General features: G+C 36.5%; 2 protein-coding genes and 1 non-coding gene across 10 annotated transcripts in view; all 3 read left to right on the forward strand.

Moving 5' to 3' along the window:
- PKN2 (protein kinase N2) overlaps window positions 1–22,879 on the forward strand; it is a 162,154-nt gene that overhangs the window by 136,534 nt on the left and 2,741 nt on the right. For all 8 annotated transcript variants that reach the window (XM_033225494.1, XM_033225493.1, XM_033225491.1 and 5 more), the window contains 6 exons: window positions 2,664–2,840; window positions 11,415–11,477; window positions 13,721–13,797; window positions 18,186–18,328; window positions 22,452–22,559; window positions 22,780–22,860. In XM_033225494.1, coding sequence (XP_033081385.1) covers window positions 2,664–2,840; window positions 11,415–11,477; window positions 13,721–13,797; window positions 18,186–18,328; window positions 22,452–22,559; window positions 22,780–22,860 — 649 coding nt within the window. The remainder of the gene's footprint in view (window positions 1–2,663; window positions 2,841–11,414; window positions 11,478–13,720; window positions 13,798–18,185; window positions 18,329–22,451; window positions 22,560–22,779; window positions 22,861–22,879) is intronic.
- LOC117094138 lies at window positions 5,894–6,000 on the forward strand. The gene has a single exon (XR_004441446.1). It is a non-coding gene; the product is annotated as a U6 spliceosomal RNA (small nuclear RNA).
- LOC117092213 (elongin-C-like) lies at window positions 18,335–21,837 on the forward strand. The gene has a single exon (XM_033225501.1). It carries the CDS (start codon window positions 18,803–18,805, stop codon window positions 19,139–19,141), a length of 339 nt encoding a protein of 112 aa, XP_033081392.1. The 5' UTR covers window positions 18,335–18,802; the 3' UTR covers window positions 19,142–21,837.

The raw sequence follows: 22,879 nt of genomic DNA on the forward strand, positions 1-22,879 counted from the left end.
GCTGGGATTACAGGCATGAGCCACTGTGTCTGGCCTACTTTATGATTCTTAATGACAGTTCTCATAGTCTAAATTTATTCTTTCTATAGTCTGTATTATATTATTTTACTTTGAAATTATAAATCATAGAAAATTTCAAATCAGCCTCTTTTTAAGTGAACACAAATTATGGATTTTAAAATAAAGTGTTAGATAATTTATGAACAAAGATCATATTCTGTGTACCTACCATTAGTAAAACACTCTAAGTCCCGTCTGCCCTTCGATTGCTGAGTAATGATATTACGTTTATGTTATTGGAATGCCTCCTCACTCAGCTTCCTTTTCTTACCAATTTATATTTCAACACAACAGAATAGGGTTGGAAGTATATTTTTGTGTTTGTAGAAGAAAGCACAGCTAACCAGCTTATGTAGGATTCAATTCTAAGACCTTGGTTTTATTAATGATGTTTTCCCCTGACTAAAATGACTACTTATATAAGTTTTCAGGTTTCTAACTTATCTAAAAATGTAATGAACTTTGAAGGAAGTACACAAAACATGTTAGGAACTAGTAACTTACGGAAACAAGACATAAATACATTATGTAATAAAGGTGACTAGATAGAGTCGAGGTTAAAATAAGCAATACAAACAATAGCTGTTCTTAGGAGGAAATCAGTGTACTGGTGCACTACTACACATAGTATATATAGTGTACTACTCCCTGGGCATGCTACTCTTCTAGTCTTCCCTATTTTATTAAACAGCAATACCAGTTGCTCCAGCCAGACACAGTCATTCTTGATGCTCTTTTCCCCTTACCTACAACACTCAAACTATTAGCAAGTCCAGTCAACTTCACCTCTAGAATTTATCCCAAATCATAGAAAGCATAAAACCAATAGTAAATCTCTGTTGTATTTACTCTTAAATTTTTATTCCACATCTATAATCTGATGAAACAGCAACTGACATTTGTGTTGCACTTTTCACTTTGACACCTTTATTTGATTCTTGTCATCATTATTAGAAATATTTAGAGCAAGATTTAGGTAGAGTCTTATAAAAGAGGTTGGATTTTTGCTGGGTTTTGGTAGACAAGTTAGTTGGGAATAAGGAGAGAAGAGTGATGACAATTTAGAGGGAAATATTCTGAACAGGATGAATAAGGTTTAAAGTTTTACATAAAGTTGGACTGTTGCATGGACTTTTAGGGACAATACACAAATTAGATAATGTGAGACAAGTTGAAGATTCGTATGCAATAGCTTTTTTGTGTGCTATAAAATGCATAAAATTAAAATTATTGTGTCAATTTGGATCTATAAAGAGCCTTGCTCCTTTATCTCATTGTTCAAAGACATCTATGCAGATGTATCATCATTATTGTAATTCAAATAATTCCTGTGAATCACATTAAAATAATTTCAAGGGGTAGTCCAGCCAGTGAGTCTCAAATGTTTTATACCATTTATATGTTCCACCCAGTTCTAACACCTGTTCAGTTGAGAACAGTTGTTTCATTCATAAGTTCACCCATAATGAATTAGCGAGTCACCCATAAATAAAAACTAGGGACAGGGCCTGGCATGGTGGTTCATACCTGTAATCTCAGTACTTTGGGAGGCCAAGGCAGGAGGATTGCTTGAGACCGGAAGTTCAAGACAAGCCTGGGCAACATAGTGAGACCCTGTCCCTATCAAAAAATAAAAGCCAGGCATGGTAGTATGTGCCTGTAGTACCAGCTACTCAGGAAGCTGAGGCAGGAAGTTCACTTGAGCCCAGGAGTTCAAGGTTACAGTGAGCCATGATTATGTCACTGCACTCCAGCTCCTGAAAGACAGAGCAAGATCCTGTCTCAAAAAAACACACAACTATAGATAATGAAGAGAACGTACTTGTCATCTACTTAAGCCCAAAACATCTTAGTTTTGTCTTATTTCATCTGATTATTTTATCTACATTTAGCCAAAATTCAGATTGGCTTAATAAAGCAGATGTATTAGAATACGTCTTACAGATCTTGTCCAAGGCAATTTTTAAGTACATTATTTTGTAGTAAATTTAAATGATGACAAAAATAAAAACTATTAACTAATTAATCTTCTATGAGTTTATTATAATAGTGCCTTAATTTGTAGTAACATTTAGACACTTTGTCATGTATTGTCTTTATTTTCTAGTCTTTTAAATTAAAATTTTATGCAGCATATCTGTACCTCTCAACTTCATATCAATTTTATATGATAAAAAAATTGAATACTATAGCTTGTGAATTATAGATACTGTCCTTGAAATTACCTTCACCACAAACTTTAAATTTTTCATAGTATGCTTTAAATTGCTAAATTCTCTGACCAATTCCTGAATAATTTTCATAATTCACCCTTAATTAAGCCTTTTAAAAAATTAACTATAACCACTAACCATATATGTGCTATAGACTATCAATGTGAACGCTATAATCTTTTAAAGTTTCTATTAATATATTTCAACTAAAGTTATGTATTTTAGGTAGATCAATTTTCATAGCACATATAGCAAAACTAAGACACATGTTAGGATTTTTAAGTTATAGCTAAAATTTTGCTTATTTTTAAGTTTAGTAATTTATAAAGAATGTTATTTCCAACTAGAATTATTTTTTATCTGCTTATTTTTAAATATTTTCTTTTACAGCTTGATGTGTGAAAAAAGAATTTTTGAAACTGTGAATAGTGTAAGGCATCCCTTTTTGGTGAACCTTTTTGCATGTTTCCAAACCAAAGAGCATGTTTGCTTTGTAATGGAATATGCTGCCGGTGGGGACCTAATGATGCACATTCATACTGATGTCTTTTCAGAACCAAGAGCTGTGTGAGTATGCTTTAGACATTTGTCTGAGTTTTTCCATGACTGATTTCATGTGGGAAGGAAAAGAGATTCTTTGAATTTTAGATTTTTTTCCTAACAGAAAATAGATCTCTGCAAGAAATATTAGAACTCCTTACTTACTTTTTTACCATATACTTTTTGTATGTATTCTGTTGTCTGTGTTGAAAACGTCATGGATTATCCTAAACCACAATTAATTCTTTAGATAAACAATGTAGATTCAATTTAGTAAAATTTCTTTTTGTGCTACTAGATTTTCTCACTAGAGAATGCCATCCAGAATTACAGCTTTAAAGACAGATTATACTCAAAATGCACTGTTAAGTTTTTGAAAAGAAAGTACAGAAGAGTCTGTATCATATATTTACATAAAATATTTGTATTTGCCTTTCTAAAGAATAATTTAAAAGAATATCAAGTATTTGCATCCTTGTGCTTAAAATATCTCTGAACAAATATAAAAGAAACTGGTTATGTGTGTTGCCTCCAGACAAAGGGATAAAGTGCAGACTTTTCATTGTAAACTCTTTTTGTAGTTTTTGAAGTCAAGGTTTGGCTTATTCAAATACGTAAGAATAATAGTAAACACTTGAAATTATATATACATGTATGTATATTTTCCCTGTTAGTATCTTAATTTTATAGCTGTTAAATGGTGGAGCTAAGATTTGAACCTAGGAAAGTGCTATTAATACCTACACCCTGCATGCTGGTGTTTACCAAATTTGTGTTTCCAGCCCCATCCTCTTACCTAAACTTCCAACTCTAATAATATTCAGTGGTCAGCTAGTTTTCCATTTGCGTGGCTAAGTGTCTTATTTAACAACTTAAACTGAACTGATATTTTCCATTTTTCTATCTACCTCATCTACTATACTCCAGGCCTGCTACTCTTAATCTTTTATTTTATTAACCAGATTCAAGCCAGAACACAAGAAGTGATTCTTGATGCTCTTTTTCCCTTAACTTCAACACTCAAACTATTAGCAAGTCCAGTCAACTCCACCTGTAGAATATATCCCAAATCATAGGAAGCATAAATCTAGTAGTAAATCTCTATTGTATTTACTCTCTAGTTTTCATCCCACGTCTATAATCTGATGAAATAGCAACTGACAGCCGTGTTGTACTTTCACTTTGATTCCTCCACTTGATTCTTGTCATAACCATTAGAGGTATTTAAAGCAGATAATTGTAATTCTGTCATAACCTTGAAGTTTCAGATGAGGGAAACGGGGGTTAATTCAAATGGGTACTGAAGCATTTTAAAAGGAGGCAAAAGCCAGAAAGTAGTAGAAGGCTTCAAATAATTCATTCCCTCAATAAGGCAGAGCATTACGATTAAGCCTAGCCCATGCTGCCATGGGAATTTGTTTGCTTTTATTTTTTATGCTTGTTTTTGTTTTTAAAATAATATATAAATGTAGTTTGCCTTAAGAAGCTGTTATTTTTGCTGAGAATGTAAATTATATACAAATAAAACCATAAAATCCAGTGAAAATACAAGAATACAATGCTACGTTACAGAACTCCAAATCTGAAGTACCTCCCTTTATCATTCATTTCTCAGATCAAAGGTCATTTCTTTAAAGGTAATTTTCTGAGTACCCTAGCTAAAATATCACATCACTAACCAATTCAATTCACTCTATTTTTCTGTATTATCTTTTTCATATCATTTTATTTCTACATGAAATAATCTGATTTATTTTTAAAATTTTTATTGTCGGTCTTATTTCACTTAAAAGAGAGGAGCAAGGACCATATCTGTCCTGTTTATTAGTGAAACACCTAAAAGAATACCTGGAACATATTAGGCAATCAGTGAATTTTTATTGATTGAAACCATAGAATCAAAATAGCTTGATTTCTAGCTTTGTTGTTTTGTAGTCTAACTTTAGACAAATTACATTTTCTGAGCTTCATTATCTGCTTCTGTAAAATATTTATCTTAAGGCTTGATTGAAGATTAAGTAAGCTAATAAATGAAAATAACTGACACAATACCTGACAAACAGGAGCATTCAATAAAATACGTATTTTACATAGTATACCCAATTAATCAAGGCAGTCTGTTTACAAAGAAAGAAATCAGTGGGGAGCCATGGCTCACGCCTGTAATCCCAGCACTTTGGGAGGCAGAGGCAGGCAGATCACTTAGCAAATCACTTAAGCTCAGGAGCTCTAGACCAGCCTGGCCAACATGGTGAAACTCTGTCTATACTAAAAATACAAAAATTAGCTGGGCATGGTGGCAGGCGCCTATAATCCCAGCTATTGCGGGAAACTGAGGCAGAAGACTCACTTGAACCCCAGAGGCAGAGGTTGCAGTGAGCCAAGGTCACATCACTGCACTCCATCCTGGGCGACAGAGTGAGACCCCCCAAATTTAAAAAAAAAAAAAAAAAAAGAGAAATCAATGTATTTTTATAATTGTTACAGTATTGTTTTGTCACTAAAATAAGTTTGCTAAGAAAATTATGTTTAACGATCTTAAGCAATTTTTTTTTTTTTGAGGCGGTCTTGCTCTGTCGCCCAGGCTGGAGTGCAGTGGCACGATCTTGGCTCACTGCAACCTCTGCCACCCATGTTCAAGAGATTATCCTGCCTCAGCCTCCCAAATAGCTGGGACTACAGGCGTGTGCCACTACGCCCGTCTAATTTTTGTATTTTTAGTAGAGACGGGGTTTCACTGTGTTGGCCAGGCTGATCTCATACTCCTGACCTCAGGTGATCTGCCTGCCTCAGCCTTCCAAAGTGCTGGGATTACAGGCGTGAGCCACCATGCCTGGCCATCTTAAGCAATTTTAAACTCACATTTATTTTAATAAACTTCAGTAGATCCTTTAAACTTCTGGTAAGTTATATAATTTTTAATATACAATCAAGTAAGTATTTCTAAGTAGTTGCATTTTATTTTTGTTTTTGTTTTTTATTTCTGTGTTGGGGAGTCTAAGCCCTGATGAAACTGCCTGGTGGACCCTGACCACCACACCCCTCCCCCACCCAGCCCCACGTTTAAAAATTATAGACCCGTGCTCTCTTCAGCAGCTCATATACTAAAATTGGAACGATATAGAGAAGATTAGCATGGCCCCTGCATAAGGATGACATGCAAATTCATGAGGCATTCCATATTTTTCTGAAATTGAGGCAGTAATTAATAGCCTACCAACAAAAAAAGCCCAGGACCAGATGGATTCACAGCCAGATTCTACCACAGGTACAAAGAGGAACTGGTACCATTCCTTCTGAAACTATTCCAAACAATAGAAAAAGAGGGAATCATCCCGAACTCACTTTATGAGGCCAGCATCATCCTGATACCAAAACCTGGCAGAGACACAACAACAACAACAACAAAATTTCAGGCCAATATCCCTGATGAACATTGATGCAAAAATCCTCAATAAAATACTGGCAAACCAAATCCAGCAGCACATCAAAAAGCTTACCCACCAGGATCACGTCAGCTTCCTCCCTGGGATGCAAGGCTGGTTCAGCACATGCAAATCAATAAACGTAATCCGTCACATAAACAGAACCAATGACAAAAACCACATGATTATCTCAATAGATGTAAAAAAAGGCCTTCGATAGGCAGGGGGTGGCAGTGAGCAGAGATCTCGCCACTGCACTCCAGCCTGGTGATAAAACAAGACTGTCTCAAAAAAAAAAAAAAAAAAAAAAAGGCCGGGTGCAGTGGCTCACGCCTGTAATCCCAGCACTTCAGGAGGCCGAGGCGGGCAGATCACCAGGTTGGGATATCGAGACCAGCCTGACTAACATGGCGAAATCCCGTCTCTACTAAAAACACAAAAAAATTAGCTGGGTGTAGTGGCGCACGCCTGCAGTGTCAGCTGCTTGGGAGGCAGGAGAATCGCTTGAACCACGGAGGCGGAGGTTGCAATGAGCCGAGATCCGCCACTGCACTCCAGCCTAGGCAACAAAGCGAGACTCCATCTCAAAAAAAAAAACAGAAGAGAAAAGGCCTTAGATAAAATTCAACAACCCTTCATGTTAAAAACTCAATAAACTAGGGGTTGATGGGACGTATCTCAAAATAATAAGAGCTATTTATGACAGACCCACAGCCAGTGTCATACTGAATTAGGTAAAAGCTGGAAACATTCCCTTTGAAAACTGGCAGAAGACAAGGATGCCCTCTCTCACCACTCCTATTCAACATAGTATTGGAAGTTCTGGCCAGAGCAGTCAGGCAAGAGAAAGAAAGAAAGTTTATTAAAATAGGAAGAAAGGAAGTCACATTGTCTCTGTTTGGAGATGACATGATTGTATATTTAGAAAACCCCATTGTCTCAGCCCAAAATCTCCTTAAGCTGATAAGCAACTTCAGCAAAGTCTCAGGATACAAAATCAATGTGCAAAAATCACAAGCATCCCTAAACACCAATAATAGAGAGCTGAATCATGAATAAACTCCCATTCACAGTTGCTACAAAGAGAATAAAATACATAGGAATACAACTTACAAGGCATGTGAAGGACCTCTTCAAGGAGAACTACAAACCACTGCCCAAGGAAATAAGAGAGGACACAAACAAATGGAAAAACATTCCATGCTCATGGATAGGAAGAATCAATATCGTGAAAATGGCCACACTGCCCAAAGTAATTTATAGATTCAATCCCCATTAACCTACCATTGACTTTCTTCCCAGAATTAGAAAAAACTACTTTAGGCTGGGTGTGGTGGCTCACGCCTGTAATCCCAGTACTTTGGGAGGTTGAGGCGGATGGATCAGTTGAGGTCAGGAGTTTGCGAGTAGCCTGACCAACATGGTGAAACTCCGTCTCTACTAAAAATACAAAAATTAGGGGTGGTGGTACACGCCTGTAATCCCAGCTATTCGGGAGTCTGAGTCAGGAGAATTGCTGTAACCCAGGAGGTGGAGGTTGCAGTGAGCAAAGATCGCACCACTGCACTCCAGCCTGGGCGACAGAGTGAGACTCCATCTCAAAAAAAAGGAAAAAAAAAACTACTTTAAATTTCATATGGAACCAAAAAAGAGCCCGTATAGCCAAGACAATGCTAAGCAAAAAAGAGCCAAGTTGGAGGCATCACGCTACCTGACTTCAAAACTGTACTACAAGACTGCAGTAACCAAAATACCATGGTACTGGTACCAAAACAGATATATAGACCAATGGAACAAAACCGAGGCCTCAGAAATAATGCCACACATCTACAACCATCTATCTTTGAGAAACCTAACAAAAACAAGTAACAGGGAAAGGATTCCCTATTTAATAAATGGTGTTGGAAAAACTAGCCATATGTGGCCATATGTAGCCATATGTGGGGAACTGAAACTGGACCCCTTCCTTACACCTTATACAAAAGTTAACCGAAGATGGATTAAAGACTTAAACATAAGACTCAAAACCATAAAAGCCCTAGAAGAAAACCTAGGCAGTACCATTCAGAACATAGGCACGGGCAAAGACTTCATGACTAAAACACCAAAAGCATTGGCAACAGCCAAAATTGACAAATGTGATCTGATTAAACTAAAGAGCTTCTGCACAGCAAAAGAAACTGTCATCAGAGTGAACAGGCAGCCTACAGAATGGGGAAAAAAAATTGCAATCTATCCATCTGACAAAGGGCTAATTCCAGAATCTGCAAGGAACTTAAACAAATTTACAAGAGAAAAAACAACCCCATCAAAAAGCAGGCGAAAGATATGAACAGACACTTCTCAAGACATTTATCCAAAAAACATGAAAAAAAGCTCATCATCACTGGTCATTAGAGAAATGCAAATCAAAACCACAATGAGATGCCATCTCACACCAGTTAGAATGGCAATCATTAAAAAGTCAGGAAACAACAGATGCTGAAGAGGATGTGGAGAAATAGGAACACTTACACTGTTGGTGGGAGCGTAAATTAGTTCAACCATTGTGGAATACAGTGTGGTAATTCCTCAAGAATCTGGAACTAAAAATACCATTTGACCCAGCCATCCCATTACTTGGTATATACCCAAAGAATTATAAATAATTCTGTAAAGACACATGCACATGTATGTTTATTGGAACACTGTTCACAATAGCAAGGACTTGGAACCAACCCAAAGGCCCATCAATGATACACTGCATAAAGAAAATGTGTCACATATATACCATGAAATACTATGCAGCGATAAAAAACGATGAGTTCATATCCTTTTCAGGACATGGATGAAGCTGGAAACCATCATTCTCAGCAAACTAACACAGAAAACCAAACACCACATGTTCTCACTCATAAGTGGGAGTTGAACAATGAGAACACATGGACACAGGGAGGGGGACATTACACACCGGGGCCTATCAGAGTTCGGGGGATAGGGAAGGGATAGCATTAGGAGAAATTCCTTTTTTTTTTTTTTTTTTTGAGACAGAGTCTCGCTCTAGCCCGGGCTGGAGTGCAGTGGCCAGATCTCAGCTCACTGCAAGCTCCGCCTCCCGGGTTTACGCCATTCTCCTGCCTCAGCCTCTGGAGTAGCTGGGACTACAGGCGCCCGCCACCTCGCCCGGCTGTTTTTTGTATTTTTTAGTAGAGACGGGGTTTCACTGTGTTAGCCAGGATGGTCTCGATCTCCTGACCTCGTGATCCGCCCGTCTCGGCCTCCCAAAGTGCTGGGATTACAGGCTTGAGCCACCGCGCCCGGCCAGGAGAAATTCCTAATGCAGATGACAGGTTGATGGGTGCAGCAAACCACCATGGCACGTGTATACCTATGTAACAAACCTGCACGTTCTGCACATGTATCCCAGAACTTAAAGTATAATTTAAAAGTAAATAAATCTTTTCAGAAACCAAAAAAAATATATATATATATATATATAAATAGAAAAAAATAAAAATGCCAGGCACAGTGGCTCACTCCTGTAATCACAGCACTTTGGGAGGCCGAGGTGGGCAGATCACCTGAGGTCAGAAGTTCGAGACCAGCCTGACCACATGGAGAAGCCCCGTCTCTACTAAAAATACAAAATTAACCAGGCATGCTGGCACATGCCTATATTCCCAGGTACTCGGGAGGCTGAGGCAAGAGAGTCGCTTGAACTTGGGAGGCGGAGGTTGCGGTGAACTGAGATCGCACCATTGCACTCTGGCCTGGGCAACAAGAGCAAAACTCCATCTCAAGAAACAAAATTAAATAAATAAATAAAACTTACCCATTTTTAATAAAAATAGGTAAATATAAAACATAGCTGTATTATCTACATGTGAATGTAAATGTATTCTGAAAGTTTGGAATAATGTTAGTAACAAGAATTATTATCTGTATGAACGGCAGTGGAATGAGGTGAGATGGAGATAGATGGGTGAAATACTGTACTTTGGAGAGAAGTGTATTATATGTTTTATAGAGAAAATATTCATGTTATTACTTTTATAATTAAAAACTAATTATCCTAAGTGTCTGTTTATAGGCTATTCTACACTGAAGACATTTGCATTTTTAAATCTATTCATTTATTTCCTCCTTGTTCAATAAGCCTATCATGTATATCAGGCATTATGCTATGAACTTAGGATAAAAACTGAAAAAGACAAACATGGTCCTCTGCCTCAAGAATTAGTATTCTCTCTCGGCCCAGGGTTTCTGAGGTCCAAACCCATATACCCAGCTTTTACATATCATCACCTGCTCCACAGACAAAGGCAACCTGTCAAATGCCAAACTTAGTTTTGTCACAAAACCTTGACTACCTCTATGTTTCTTTTATTCATTCATTCTACTAAGATGGAAACCTTGCAAGTTACCTGTAGCCCTTCCCACTTCCTTATCCTGTAATGGGATACCACCTTCTGTCATGCTAATTTTTAAGTTCTTGTGAATCTGTATCTCTGTTGCCACTACAGTAGATATTATCATGATCTTTTCATCTAAACTAGGATAAAAGCCTTATCTGTTCTTTTTTCCTCTGGATCTCTGCCTACTTCTCCATCCTTCGAATTGCTACCAGAAAACAAATGCCATCATTCTCCTCTGATTAAAATGGTTTGATTCTCTGTCACTAAGAGAAAAGATTTCAGTATCCATAATATGACATTCAAGGTCCTTCACCCAGGTTATCTTTCCAGCCTAATCTCCTACTTCTTCCCCAGATACACCCATCCTTTACTTCAGCCACACCAGACTTACTTGTTATCAAACGTGCTAACGCCTTTTGCACCTCTATTTCTTTTTTCTCTCAGGTAAGTATTTTTCCCCCACAAAACTTCTGCCTGTCACACTGTCCTTTGTCCTTATGGTATATTGTAATTCCTCCTGCAAAACCAGATCAAATGTCCCCTCTGAGGTTCTCAGTGACTCCACTAGGCAGTGTTAATGGCTTTAATTGTCAAAACTGTACTTTTCTCATTTTTAAATTTTACCCCTAATATCTAGCACAATGTGTGATACATAGTGGGGACTAAAAAAAAAATTTGTGAAATAAATTAATGATAGGTCTGCTTTGAAGTATAAACATATAAGCTGGGATTCAAGAGCAATAAAATGTATTAAACTCCTATTGATTTAATTCTTCAAACAGATTTTATGCTGCTTGTGTAGTTCTTGGGTTGCAGTATTTACATGAACACAAAATTGTTTATAGGTAAGTTAATTTTTAATTTTTTCTAATGCTTGCTTTGGTGTGATTTAGAATTAAAGATAGTGTTTTGTTTTTCTTAAACATTTTATGTTTAACTAGCTTCTTAGTTTTCTCCTTCATCTGATAAGTCATACCCCAATTTTGAAAGACATGTGGTTAGCACTATGATTATATGATGAACTTTTTGTTTCCTAATCCATAGCACATTTTCTAATTAAAATAGTCAAATTATGAGTTGGTCTATGATAGTGCATTTCTCAACAATATTCATCCTAGTGAATATTTAGCATTCAAACGACTCATTGCAAAAAACCTCCATAGACCAATACTGCCAAAAACATGTCCATGATGAGACAAGTAGCTTGTGTTAGAGTATAAAACATCACACTGCTTCCCTCATTACGAAGCCTTTTTGTCAACTGAACTAAATAGTGTATTGGTGATGTAGCTGATCTCTGTAATTCGTGGCCCAGCAGCTAGTCTGTGAACCACACTTTGACTAGCACTCACTGCCCAAAACCAAGCAGATATGAGAAGACTAGTCAGAATTAGAAGACTATAAACACTGGATTATTTAAGTTGTTTTTTTTTTTTTTCTTTTTTTTTTTTTTTTGAGACATTCATTCTTGTCGCCCAGGCTGGAGAGCAATGCACGATCTCGGCTCATGGCAACCTCTGCCTCCCGGGTTCAAGCAATTCTCCTTCCTCAGCCTCCTGAGTACCTGGAATTACAGGTGCCCACCACCATGCCCAGCTAACTTTTGTATTTTTAGTATAGACAGAGTTTCACCGTGTTGGCCAGGCTGGTCTTGAAACTCCTGACCTCAGGTGACTACCCGCCTCGGCCTCCCAAAGTGCTAAGATTACGGTTGTGAGCTGCCGCACCCAGTCGGGTAAGGTTCTAATGATGTTTTCATGATAAAGTTCTGTTTTACCTAACGGATAAAATATTTCCTGGGCTCAGTGGCTCAAACGTGTAACCCCAGCATTTGGGGAGGCCAAGGTGGAAGGACTGCTTCAGTCTAGGAGTTTGAGACCAGCCCGGGCAACATAGTGGTATTCTGTCTCTACAAAAAAATCTAAAAATCAGCCAGGAGTGATGATATCTGCCTGTATCTGGGCTACTCAGGAGGCTGAGGTGGGGAAATTGCTTGAGCCTGGGAGGTCAAGGCTGCAGTGAGCCAGGATTATGCTACTGCACCCCACTTAGACAACAGAGTGAGTACCTTGTATCACAAAAATAAAAAATAAATTGAACAAAATGGATAAAATATTGTCAATTTGCCTAATTTGTAATCAATTAGTATGGATGGATAGCTTTCTCTTATTCTTTCAGAAGATGAAACCTGCCCTCTGATGCCTTATTAATACTGTTAGCTTTACAATTCTTTCTTATGGATGGTATATAAGCAAACTTCAAAACTAGATTGAGTTGGCCAGGCGCAGTGGCTCACGCCTGTAATCCCAGCACTTTTGAAGGCTGAGGCAGGTGGATCACCTGAGGTCAGGAGTTCGAGACCAGCCTGGCCAACATGGTGAAAACCCATCTCTACTACAAGAATTGCTTGAACCTGGAAAGTGGAGGTTGCAGTGAGCAGAGATCACGCCAATGCACACCAGCCGCCTGGGTGACAGAGTGAGACTCTTGTCTTTAAAAAAAGAGAAAAAAAGGGCTGGGTGTGGTGTCTCATGCCTGTAATCCCAGCACTTGGGGAGGCCAAGGCCAGCGGATCACAAGGTCAGGAGTTCAAGACCAGCCTGGCCAATATAGTGAAACCCCCTCTCTAATAAAAATACAAAAGGTAGCCGGATGTGGTGGCACATGCCTGTAGTCCCAGCTACTTGGAAGGCTGAGGTAGGAGAATCGCTTGTACCTGGGAGGCGGAGGTTGCAATGAGCCAAGACCATACCATTGCACTCCAGCCTGGGTGACAAAGTGAGACTCAGTCTCAAAAGAAAAAAAAAAAAGTGGATTAAGTTAGATTATCACAAATAACAAATTAAATACATTCTTCCTTTTTTATGTAACAGGAGAATAATTTCTCATAAGCTACCTTATATAGAGCAATAGGCTTACTAAAAGGAGGAAAACAACGTGATATAGTATTTAAATCTCAAATCATAACTTGGAAATCCCATTTTTAATAAAGAGAAAGTACAGTTCCAGTTGAAATTATTTTTTTAACTGTATAACCTACTGATTTCTTTTTTTTTTTTTTTATGCTGTATCTTTTAATCCTGAACAGAGATTTGAAATTGGATAACTTATTGCTAGATACAGAGGGCTTTGTGAAAATTGCTGATTTTGGTCTTTGCAAAGAAGGTAATCGAATGTTTTTAAGTTTCTTTTCTGATAAATTACTGTTTCTTTGTGCATCAGTAGTTTTCAAGTTTGTCTATGGAAAACAAACTGTACTTTTAACTTTATTCTTCATTAAGACATTGTAGATATAATGAAGACATTGCTTATATAACCTAATTATCACATTAAGAATTTGTTCTGTGAATACAAATAAGATTAGATGTATAGAAATCATAGTAAACTTCTCTGCGTGATTAATAATTTTGTCACTACTTTAAGGAAGTATTGCTTAAGCACCAAAATCGTTTATTCCGGTGAGACTGTACACAGTGAATTTCATAGGCCTGATAATTTACTTCCAGCTTCTTAAAACTGGAAACATTTAAAAATAGAAAATAAATAGAGATAGGTATCTCAAGTATGTTTTTTGTATATTCAAAAGTAAATAAGTAAATTGGGGAAATTTGAATCAGGTAACATAAGAAAGGAAAAAGATCATGGGCTTAGGAACCAAAGAGTTTTAGGTTTGAATCGTGGCTTTGCCACTATTTGCTCTTTGTCTTTGGAAAACTTAGTTTTGATCTCTTTGAGTCTTACTTCTCCAACTATAAAAAAAAAGGACATAGTTATTTCTGTTTACTAGTACTAACATTGCCTATCTCCCTCTGCACTGCTGGCTTCTGTTTGCTATTTAGCTTTGTTTCCATAGTACATAACACAGGGAATGGTACGTCTTAAGTATTCAGTGAGTGTTTGATTAATAAGTAGCTGGACGAATAAATGAATGAACTCTGTAGATATATGCCCATCACATACCCACTGACATAATTGCTGAATCAAGTCAGTTTTTTTCTTTAACTGGGCTTCTTTTTATTGGACACTGTTGATCTAAATGCTTTTGTTTCTCAGCATCTCTCCTTAGCCAGCTGCTCTTCACTGCAGTTTTTTGACTAGCAGCTATATCCTAATGACTCTTAAATCTATTATTTCCTTTCATATGGATTCCAAAGATATGTATTCAACTATCTACTAGACAGCTCTGCCTGAACAGTGAAGAGACACCTCAAACACTACCCAAACAAAAATCACTTATTTTCCTCAGGTAGTCTGGTTGTTGGTACCACAATCCCCTCAGTCTTCAATCTGAAAGCAAGGAATTATCTTGCATTCTGTCCTGTTCTCTACTTTCCATATGTAGTTATTCAAAAAATTCTACTGCCACTTAACCTCCTGAATATTTCTGAAATCTATCATTTCCAATCAACTCCTGCTAGCCATCATCTTGTTTTGACAAGACAGGTATAATAATCTCCTAATTGTTCCTATTTCTAGTCTTTTTCTATCCCAAATCAATCTGCCATGTAATTGCTGAATTGTTTAAGGAGTCCATATAAATACAGATCGGACCATGGCACACACCTGCTGAAAACTCTTCAGTGTCTAGGATAAGGTGACATAGAGTGCCCTTCCTCATCTGCCTGCCTTCCTTCCTCTCTGGCCTCATCTCTTGCTGCTCTCTGTTTAGTACTTTTTGCTCCAGCAACAATGAATTGCTTATAGTCTGTGTCTCTCTAGCACTGTCACCCATCCCAACTCTATTTGCTGACTAAGATCTGCACATCCTTCTCATTCAACTCAAGTGTAACCTCTACAGGCAAATTACCAGAGATTCCCTTTTACTACCCTAACTCCCAACTCTGCTTTAGGAGCCCTTCTTCACTATTCTACATTATCTTGCTCTTCCCTTGTTATTATAAAATTATCAATAAATATCCATTTTCCTCCAGTCTCCTGTAAACCCCTTAAAGAACCGTGTCTAACTCTCATTTTTGTGTTCCCGCTACTTGACACAGGTGCCTAGAACATAAAAGGTACAGAAAATATGTGTGTTGAATAACCAGACTTCTTAATGCATTATCATAAAAACATATTTAGTAGATTATAATAATATAGCTAACAACTTTTGAGTGCTTACCATATGCCAAGAATTTTGCCAAATGCTTCATATGCATATCTCCTGTAATTCATAACAATCGTATGAAGGTAGATAGTTTTTTTGAAGGAAATATTTTATTTTTTATTTTTATTTGTATAAATTTATGGGGTACAAGTGCAATTTTGTTACATGCGTAAATTGCATAGTGGTGAAATCAGGGCTTTTAGGATACTCATCACCCAAATAACATACACTGTACCCTTTAAGTAATTTCTCATCATCCACCCCGCTCCCACCTCCTTACCCTTCTGAGTCTTCCTTGTCTTATCATTCCACACTGGTAGATGGTATTATTAACCCTCATATACAGATGAAGAAACCTAGGCTTTGATGTTAAACAACTTTCCCAACCTCTCACAGTTAACAAATGACAGAACTGGAACTTAAACCAGGTATTTATTAATCTAGAGCCTGATATTAACCACTTCCATGGAGCTTTACCAGTCTGTAAGAAACATGAGTTCTATTTCTTTGTTAATTAACTTTTTCCTAGTTTTGGCCAAGTTACTAAAAGGCTGGTGCAGAACTCATATAAATATTAATACTATATCACTGTTTTTTAAAATAATATTTTATTGAAGAAAATAAAAATCATTATGATAGTGTTAAAGAAATTTTGCCAAAAAAAATTTCTCCACTTCAGTGTGCTAATGTATCTAATTGTGCCCTTCAAGTCTTGGTTCATAGACATACAAATTCATTTCTATTTTGTAGTCTCTATATATGCATACCTAATTATTCTTAATTTAGAATTGAGAGCTTTTCTTTAAAATTCTTAACGCTTGTAATCCCAGCACTTTGGGAGGCCGAGGCAGGCGGGTCACGAGGTCAGGATATCGAGACCATCCTGGCTAATATGGTGAAACCCCATCTCAACTGAAAATATAAAAAATTAGCCGGGTGTGGTGTCAGGCACCTGTAGTCCCAGCTACTCGGGAGGCTGAGGCAGGAGAATGGCGTGAACCCGGGAGGCGGAGCTTGCAGTGAGCTGAGATCGCGCCACTGCACTCCAGCCTGGGCAACGGAGTGAGACTCCATCTCAAAGAAAAAAAGATGACACTTACGACAAGTTTTTAACACTTTGGAATACATGGAGACAGCATCTTCAATATGTAGACTATATATTTAACATATTAATAAATTATGAGGAACATACATTTCAAAACTAGTTAGCTAAAATGTTAATACAGGCTGAGTATCCCTTATCCAAAATGCTTAGAATGAGAAGTGTTTTGAATTTCAGATTTATTTGGATTTTGGAATATTTGCATATATACATAATGACATATCTTGAGGCTAAGACCCAAGTCTAAACACAAAATTTATGTGTGTTTCATATATACCTTATATATAGCCTTAGGTAAATTTATATTTATACAATATAAATATTCATATTATTTTTAATAATTTTGTGCATGAAACTAATCTTGTGTTAAGTACATGTGGAATTCTCTATGGCATCATGTTGGTGCCCAAAAAGTTTCAGATTTTGAAGCATTTTAGATTTTGGATTTTTGGATTAGGGTTGTTCAACCTGTACTCACCCTCCCTTCCCTTTCCTTTTCCTTTCTTTTTTCTTTCCCTTCCTCCCTCCCTCCCTTCCTTTCTCCATATATATATATAGATATAATATAGATATATATATTTTGTTTTTTGAGACAGAGTTTTGCTCTTGTCACCCAGGCTGGAGTGCAATGGCACAATCTCGGCTCACTGCAACCTCCGCCTCCCAGGTTCAAGCGGTTCTCCTGCCTCAGCCTCCCAAGTAGCTAAGATTACAGGCGGGAGCCACCATGCCCGGCCAGTGTTTGTTTGTTTGTTTGTTTGTTTGTTTGTTTTGTAGAGATGGGTTTCACCATGTAGGCCAGGCTGGTCTTGAACTCCTGACCTCAGGTGATCCACCCACCTCAGCCTCCCAAAGTGCTGTGATTACAAGCATGAGCTACCACTCACGGCCCTATCTCTCTGTATTATATGACACATTTGGTCAGCTCCTGATTATCCAAGGGTTTGCTTTTTGGTATTTTCCAAACTGTTATTTTTTTATAATGTTTTTTTATAGTGAAGTAAATAAACTTATTTAAGATTGAATTGGAAAGATGATAGAACTTCACAATCAGTTCATTTTGTTGTAATTTCTTAGCTCCCTTGTAATGACAAGAAGAAAAAGTAACTGAAAAGAAACATGGATATCTTATTTGTATTTACCCATTAATTAGATAGTATAGTTGCTATTGCAGTTTTTGCTATACTAGTCCTTATTGTTTTCTTGAAATGTCTTAAATATGTCTGAATTTTTTTGCCATACACAAATTTGCAACTTTAATTTTGCCTCCCAAAGATAGCTTTGATTTTTTTTATATACTGGATTTGTTTTCTTTGCTAACAAATGTTTAAATTTTATCTTTTCCAGGAATGGGATATGGAGATAGAACAAGCACATTTTGTGGCACTCCTGAATTTCTTGCCCCAGAAGTACTAACAGAAACTTCTTATACAAGGGCTGTAGATTGGTGGGGCCTTGGCGTACTTATATATGAAATGCTTGTTGGTGAGGTAAGCAGTGTGAAATAGGTAAGAGAAAAGAGGAAGGATGATTGAAATAATAAAGCATGTCATTTATAAAACCACCTAATACTGTCTTCAGTTTGAGTGGAATTTAAGTTTTATAAATATTTATGGTGTACTAGTAGTCAGCTATCTTTCTGTAATACCTTCAATAAAGATTTTTATATGGTTTGCGGAATGCATTATCAGTACTTTGAAAATGGTTCCTTCTATTTCAGTGTTGTGCTTTGGTTATGTTTTCTGATTTTAAGACATAGTCATTTTATAGGGAATGGAATAACAAAGACTAATAAAAAGAATGTACTCTGTACCTGTAAAGAAAAGCCCACTATAGATTGGTCAGAAATAAATGTTACCTTCGACTTCCTCCAGACGGAAGTGAGCAACACACACTGCATCCTTGCTTCACCAGGAAATGACTGAAGTTCCTGGGGAAGCAAAGTAGAATTTCATAGGAACAAAATGAATGGAGAGGAGAAAAGCTATGGTGGCTGTGAAGGCCCTGATGCCATGTATGTCAAATTGGTATCATCCGATGGCCATGAATTTGTTGTAAAAACAGTACGTGCATTAACATCAGGCATGATAAAAGCCATGTTGAGTGGCCCAGGTCAGTTTGCTGAGAATGAAACCAATGAGGTCAATTTTAGAGAGATACCTTCACATGTGCTATCAAAAATATGCATGTATTTTATGTACAGGGTTCGCTACACTAACAGCTCCACTGAGATTCCTGAATTCCCAGTTGCACCTGAAGTTGCAATAGAACTGCTGTTGGCTGTGAACTTCCTAGATTGTTAAATAAAATATAATTTTAAAAAATGAAAGAAATGTTACTTTAAAAAATGGTAGAGTTGAAAAGATTAGCATTTTTTCCTTCTGTTTTCTGTCGATTAAGTTAAATTTCTGAGGATAATTGAGTTGTACACAGAAATTACTACCATTAGGAAACAGTGAGTTATGTTAAATAAGGCAATAATAGGACTCTAATAATATATTATGTTATAAATTGTTAGAAATGTTGAATTGGGGTGAAATTGGGAAAGAGTAAATCTTTTAATAAGTAATTAAAGATTACTTGAAGGGACTTGAACTGGAGATGCAAGAAAAATTATTTTAAGGGATTGGTTCATTATTCTGCAGTTTCCCCATGCCAGCAACCTCCCTTGTATACTTACAAGTTTGAAGAAGTTAGTGGCTAAATGAATGAATTATCAAATTTAGTATCAGAAATTTCTAAAGTTTAGTTCTATGCTGGTCATTTATTGGCACTTACCCCAAACAAACAAATGGTTTTAGTTTCTCCGGATGGATAGCCCCTTTTGGTGTGTCAATTTGAAGTGGATTCTTTGGGAAAGGAGGAGAAGTATGGCTAATTAAAATAAAATTTATCATGTCCTAAGCTAAGCACTGTTCTGTGTGCCTTAAATATTCATTCATTTAATTTTGTAACAGCCTTTGATAAGCTCCGTACTGATCTTATGCCCATTTTCAGAGGTGTAAATAGAGACACAAAGAGATTAATGACTTGCTTAAAGGTCACATAGCTCTCATATGGTGGAGCTGGACATTTTAACCTTGTCACTCTGGCTCCAGAACATATCTCTAAAGCATTATGCTTTGCTGCTCCAGGATAGGATCTTCAATTCATCCAGCCTTGTTTCTGTTCTTAAGACTAGTGGTCCAGATCTGAATTTTTCACCTCTATTTAGAAAAGCTGTTGTGCAGTGTTTAGGTTGGAAAGATTTATTTTAGCTCCAGTCCACAGTGGCTTTTACTCTCTGAGAGTGCCAGAAGTTCTCATAAAATAGTTAATCTTCTGTAAGCTCTGTCATACTTGAACTCCTCCCCACCCCCTTCCTTTATTTTAAAAGTAACATTTTGGGTTTTTGTTTTGTTTTGTTTTGTTTAGTGTAATATTCAAGTAAGTATGAGGTTTATGAGATTGAATTATGTGCTTGCTTAAAATTTACTCTCCATATTAGAGATGACATGTGCAAAATATGAGTTTATTACAAAATACTGTAGAATTAATCGCCAGCTGAATCTACTCCCTCCCATTATAAAGCCACTGGAGGGTTTGACAGAAAACAAGGAAGCTCCTGTTTCATATTTTTTAAGAGAGCTAATTGATTGAGCTCTTAATTACCTAGAAGATAAAAGACAGTGGATCTGGCTATTTCTTAGTTGTTTCTTGCAATTTCTTTTTATTATCTCCACAAGAGGGTAGCTGGGAAAAGAACTAAACTTAAAACTCATCCGTCTACTTCATAATTTTATAGCATTAATGAAATGCTAGTGATAACTCCTTTTTAACTATGATGAAAGTAAGGTGTGGCTAAAGTTTATGTCAGATTTCTCTATTATTACAAATAATTGTAAACTTGCTGGATATATCATACATGTTCAAATTTGTATACTTCTACTAGTTTTGATTACTGGAAAGACTCCAGGAATAAACAAATATCCCAAGTCCCCTTTTTCCTGTCGCAGATGGGAGTGAAGATAACAGAGAGATAGAATGTAATGCTGGACATGGTTTTAGATACTATCACTGTTGATATCTGAACAGACTGTTGGTTTCTTTTAAATGTGCTTAAAACACATTTGTTAGCTTTCTGTTGTTAGCCCTGTTTGCTTACAATCTATTTGAGAAAAAAAGATACTACACATTTTAACAAATGTATAGATACTTCTTTGCTATTCAGACTTGGAGAGTGAGTTTTCAAGTAAAAATTGTTCAAGCAGAAGACAAAAGTGCTCTCTTTGCATTATCCATTGAAATTCCCATTGAGAATCCTAGTAAAATAAAATTTTCTCCTGCCTTACTGTTTAAGTCCCCAAAAGAAATTAGATTGTTCATGTAGTACATTTGATTTATGTATTTTGAGTATACTACATTGTCCCATGTAGTATATTTGATTTATGTATTTTGAGTGAGTGAATGAACAAACTAAGGTTTTGGTAACTGAAAGCTTTGAAATTTTCTTAGCTATGAGCAAGATTAGAAGCTCAGCCTTCAGAAGCTGGATTCTGAATTTATTTTCACAGATTCCTTAAAGATTGCTCACTTTCCATGGATATTGCTTTCTGCTTATTATTCTTTAAAACTTAATTGGAAGCAAGCAGCCAAATCAAATCTAACGAGGCTAAGTAAGCCTATATTTCAATAGCCAGTGAGAAAATAAGGTTAAAGATACTGATTCATTTCAGTGATTTTAAGGAATTAAATGATATTTAGACATTCGTGTCCTGATTTTTAAAATGACTGAGTGATGTTTAAGCCATCTGAAATTCTGAGGCAAGCAGTCACATCTGATAGACATGTTTTCAGCGTAGTTGAAAGTTTATCTCTTTGTGAATCAAATTGTCATACTGAATATAATGTAACTACTTTTTTATGTCTCAGGGTCATTATGAAAAATGATTTTAATACTGTGCTTATTGAAATGCCCTAAAACTTTTTGTGTTTAGAGCATTAAAAATGCCTGTCAATGTGTGCTTTTTGGGTTCCTTTCAGTCTAATTTTGTTGGCAGCTGCTTAGTACGGTCATTATGCCTACTAATCTCTAATTGTGTTTTACCACCATTAATTGACTGACTTTAAAATCCAAAGCACATTTATATCTGATGTATTTCTGCAGATTGCTTTCCTTTATTATAACATTTATTACCATATTAACCTTATCCATTTTCTTCTGTCTTTCCATAAGATTGAGGTTCTTCAGGATTCTATTATCTAAATATTCCCTACTTTCTGTTAGACACTCTAAAAACTGGCCAAATAGGTGATTGGGTGAATGAAATAAAATGGACTGGAGTGGAATGAAATGAAATGAAAAGCCATATCATATATGAGATAGACAAGTTTTTTGTAATGTTCTATAAAATTTAAAGACTTCAGAAAGAGTATATGGTATATTCCCTCTGTAATAGATACATATCTATTGTCACTTCTTATAGTTCTTTTGTTGTTGTTGTTTTGGTAGGCATGGGTTTGTTGTTTGTTTTTTTCTTTTTCACTGCCTGGATCTTGGTTGTACTTTGAATAGGTGATAAGATTTTACTGCCTTAAAACTTGCTTTAACTTACTTAAAGGTATTTCTTCTAGTCTCCCTTTCCTGGTGATGATGAAGAGGAAGTTTTTGACAGTATTGTAAATGATGAAGTAAGGTATCCAAGGTTCTTATCTACAGAAGCCATTTCTATAATGAGAAGGGTAAGAATTAAGGATAAGAATTTTTTTAAGACTACTTTAATTTTTTATATTAAAGAAAATTTCCCAGTAGAACTTTAGAAGTTGTTTTGCAGTTCATAAATGTTGCATGGCTTAGACAAAAACAGACAAAATATATCTGAGTTTTTAAAAATAATAATCCTTATCAGTGAATTTTATTCTGTTGATTTTATTTTAACTTTTTTATTTTACATTTTGCTAGCTGTTAAGAAGAAATCCTGAGCGGCGCCTTGGGGCTAGCGAGAAAGATGCAGAGGATGTAAAAAAGCACCCATTTTTCCGGGTAAGTGTGACTATTTAAA

The sequence above is a fragment of the Trachypithecus francoisi genome, unplaced genomic scaffold, assembly GCF_009764315.1.
Source record: "Trachypithecus francoisi isolate TF-2019V2 unplaced genomic scaffold, Tfra_2.0 Lachesis_group12, whole genome shotgun sequence".
In the NCBI taxonomy this organism is placed as follows: Eukaryota; Metazoa; Chordata; class Mammalia; order Primates; family Cercopithecidae; genus Trachypithecus; species Trachypithecus francoisi.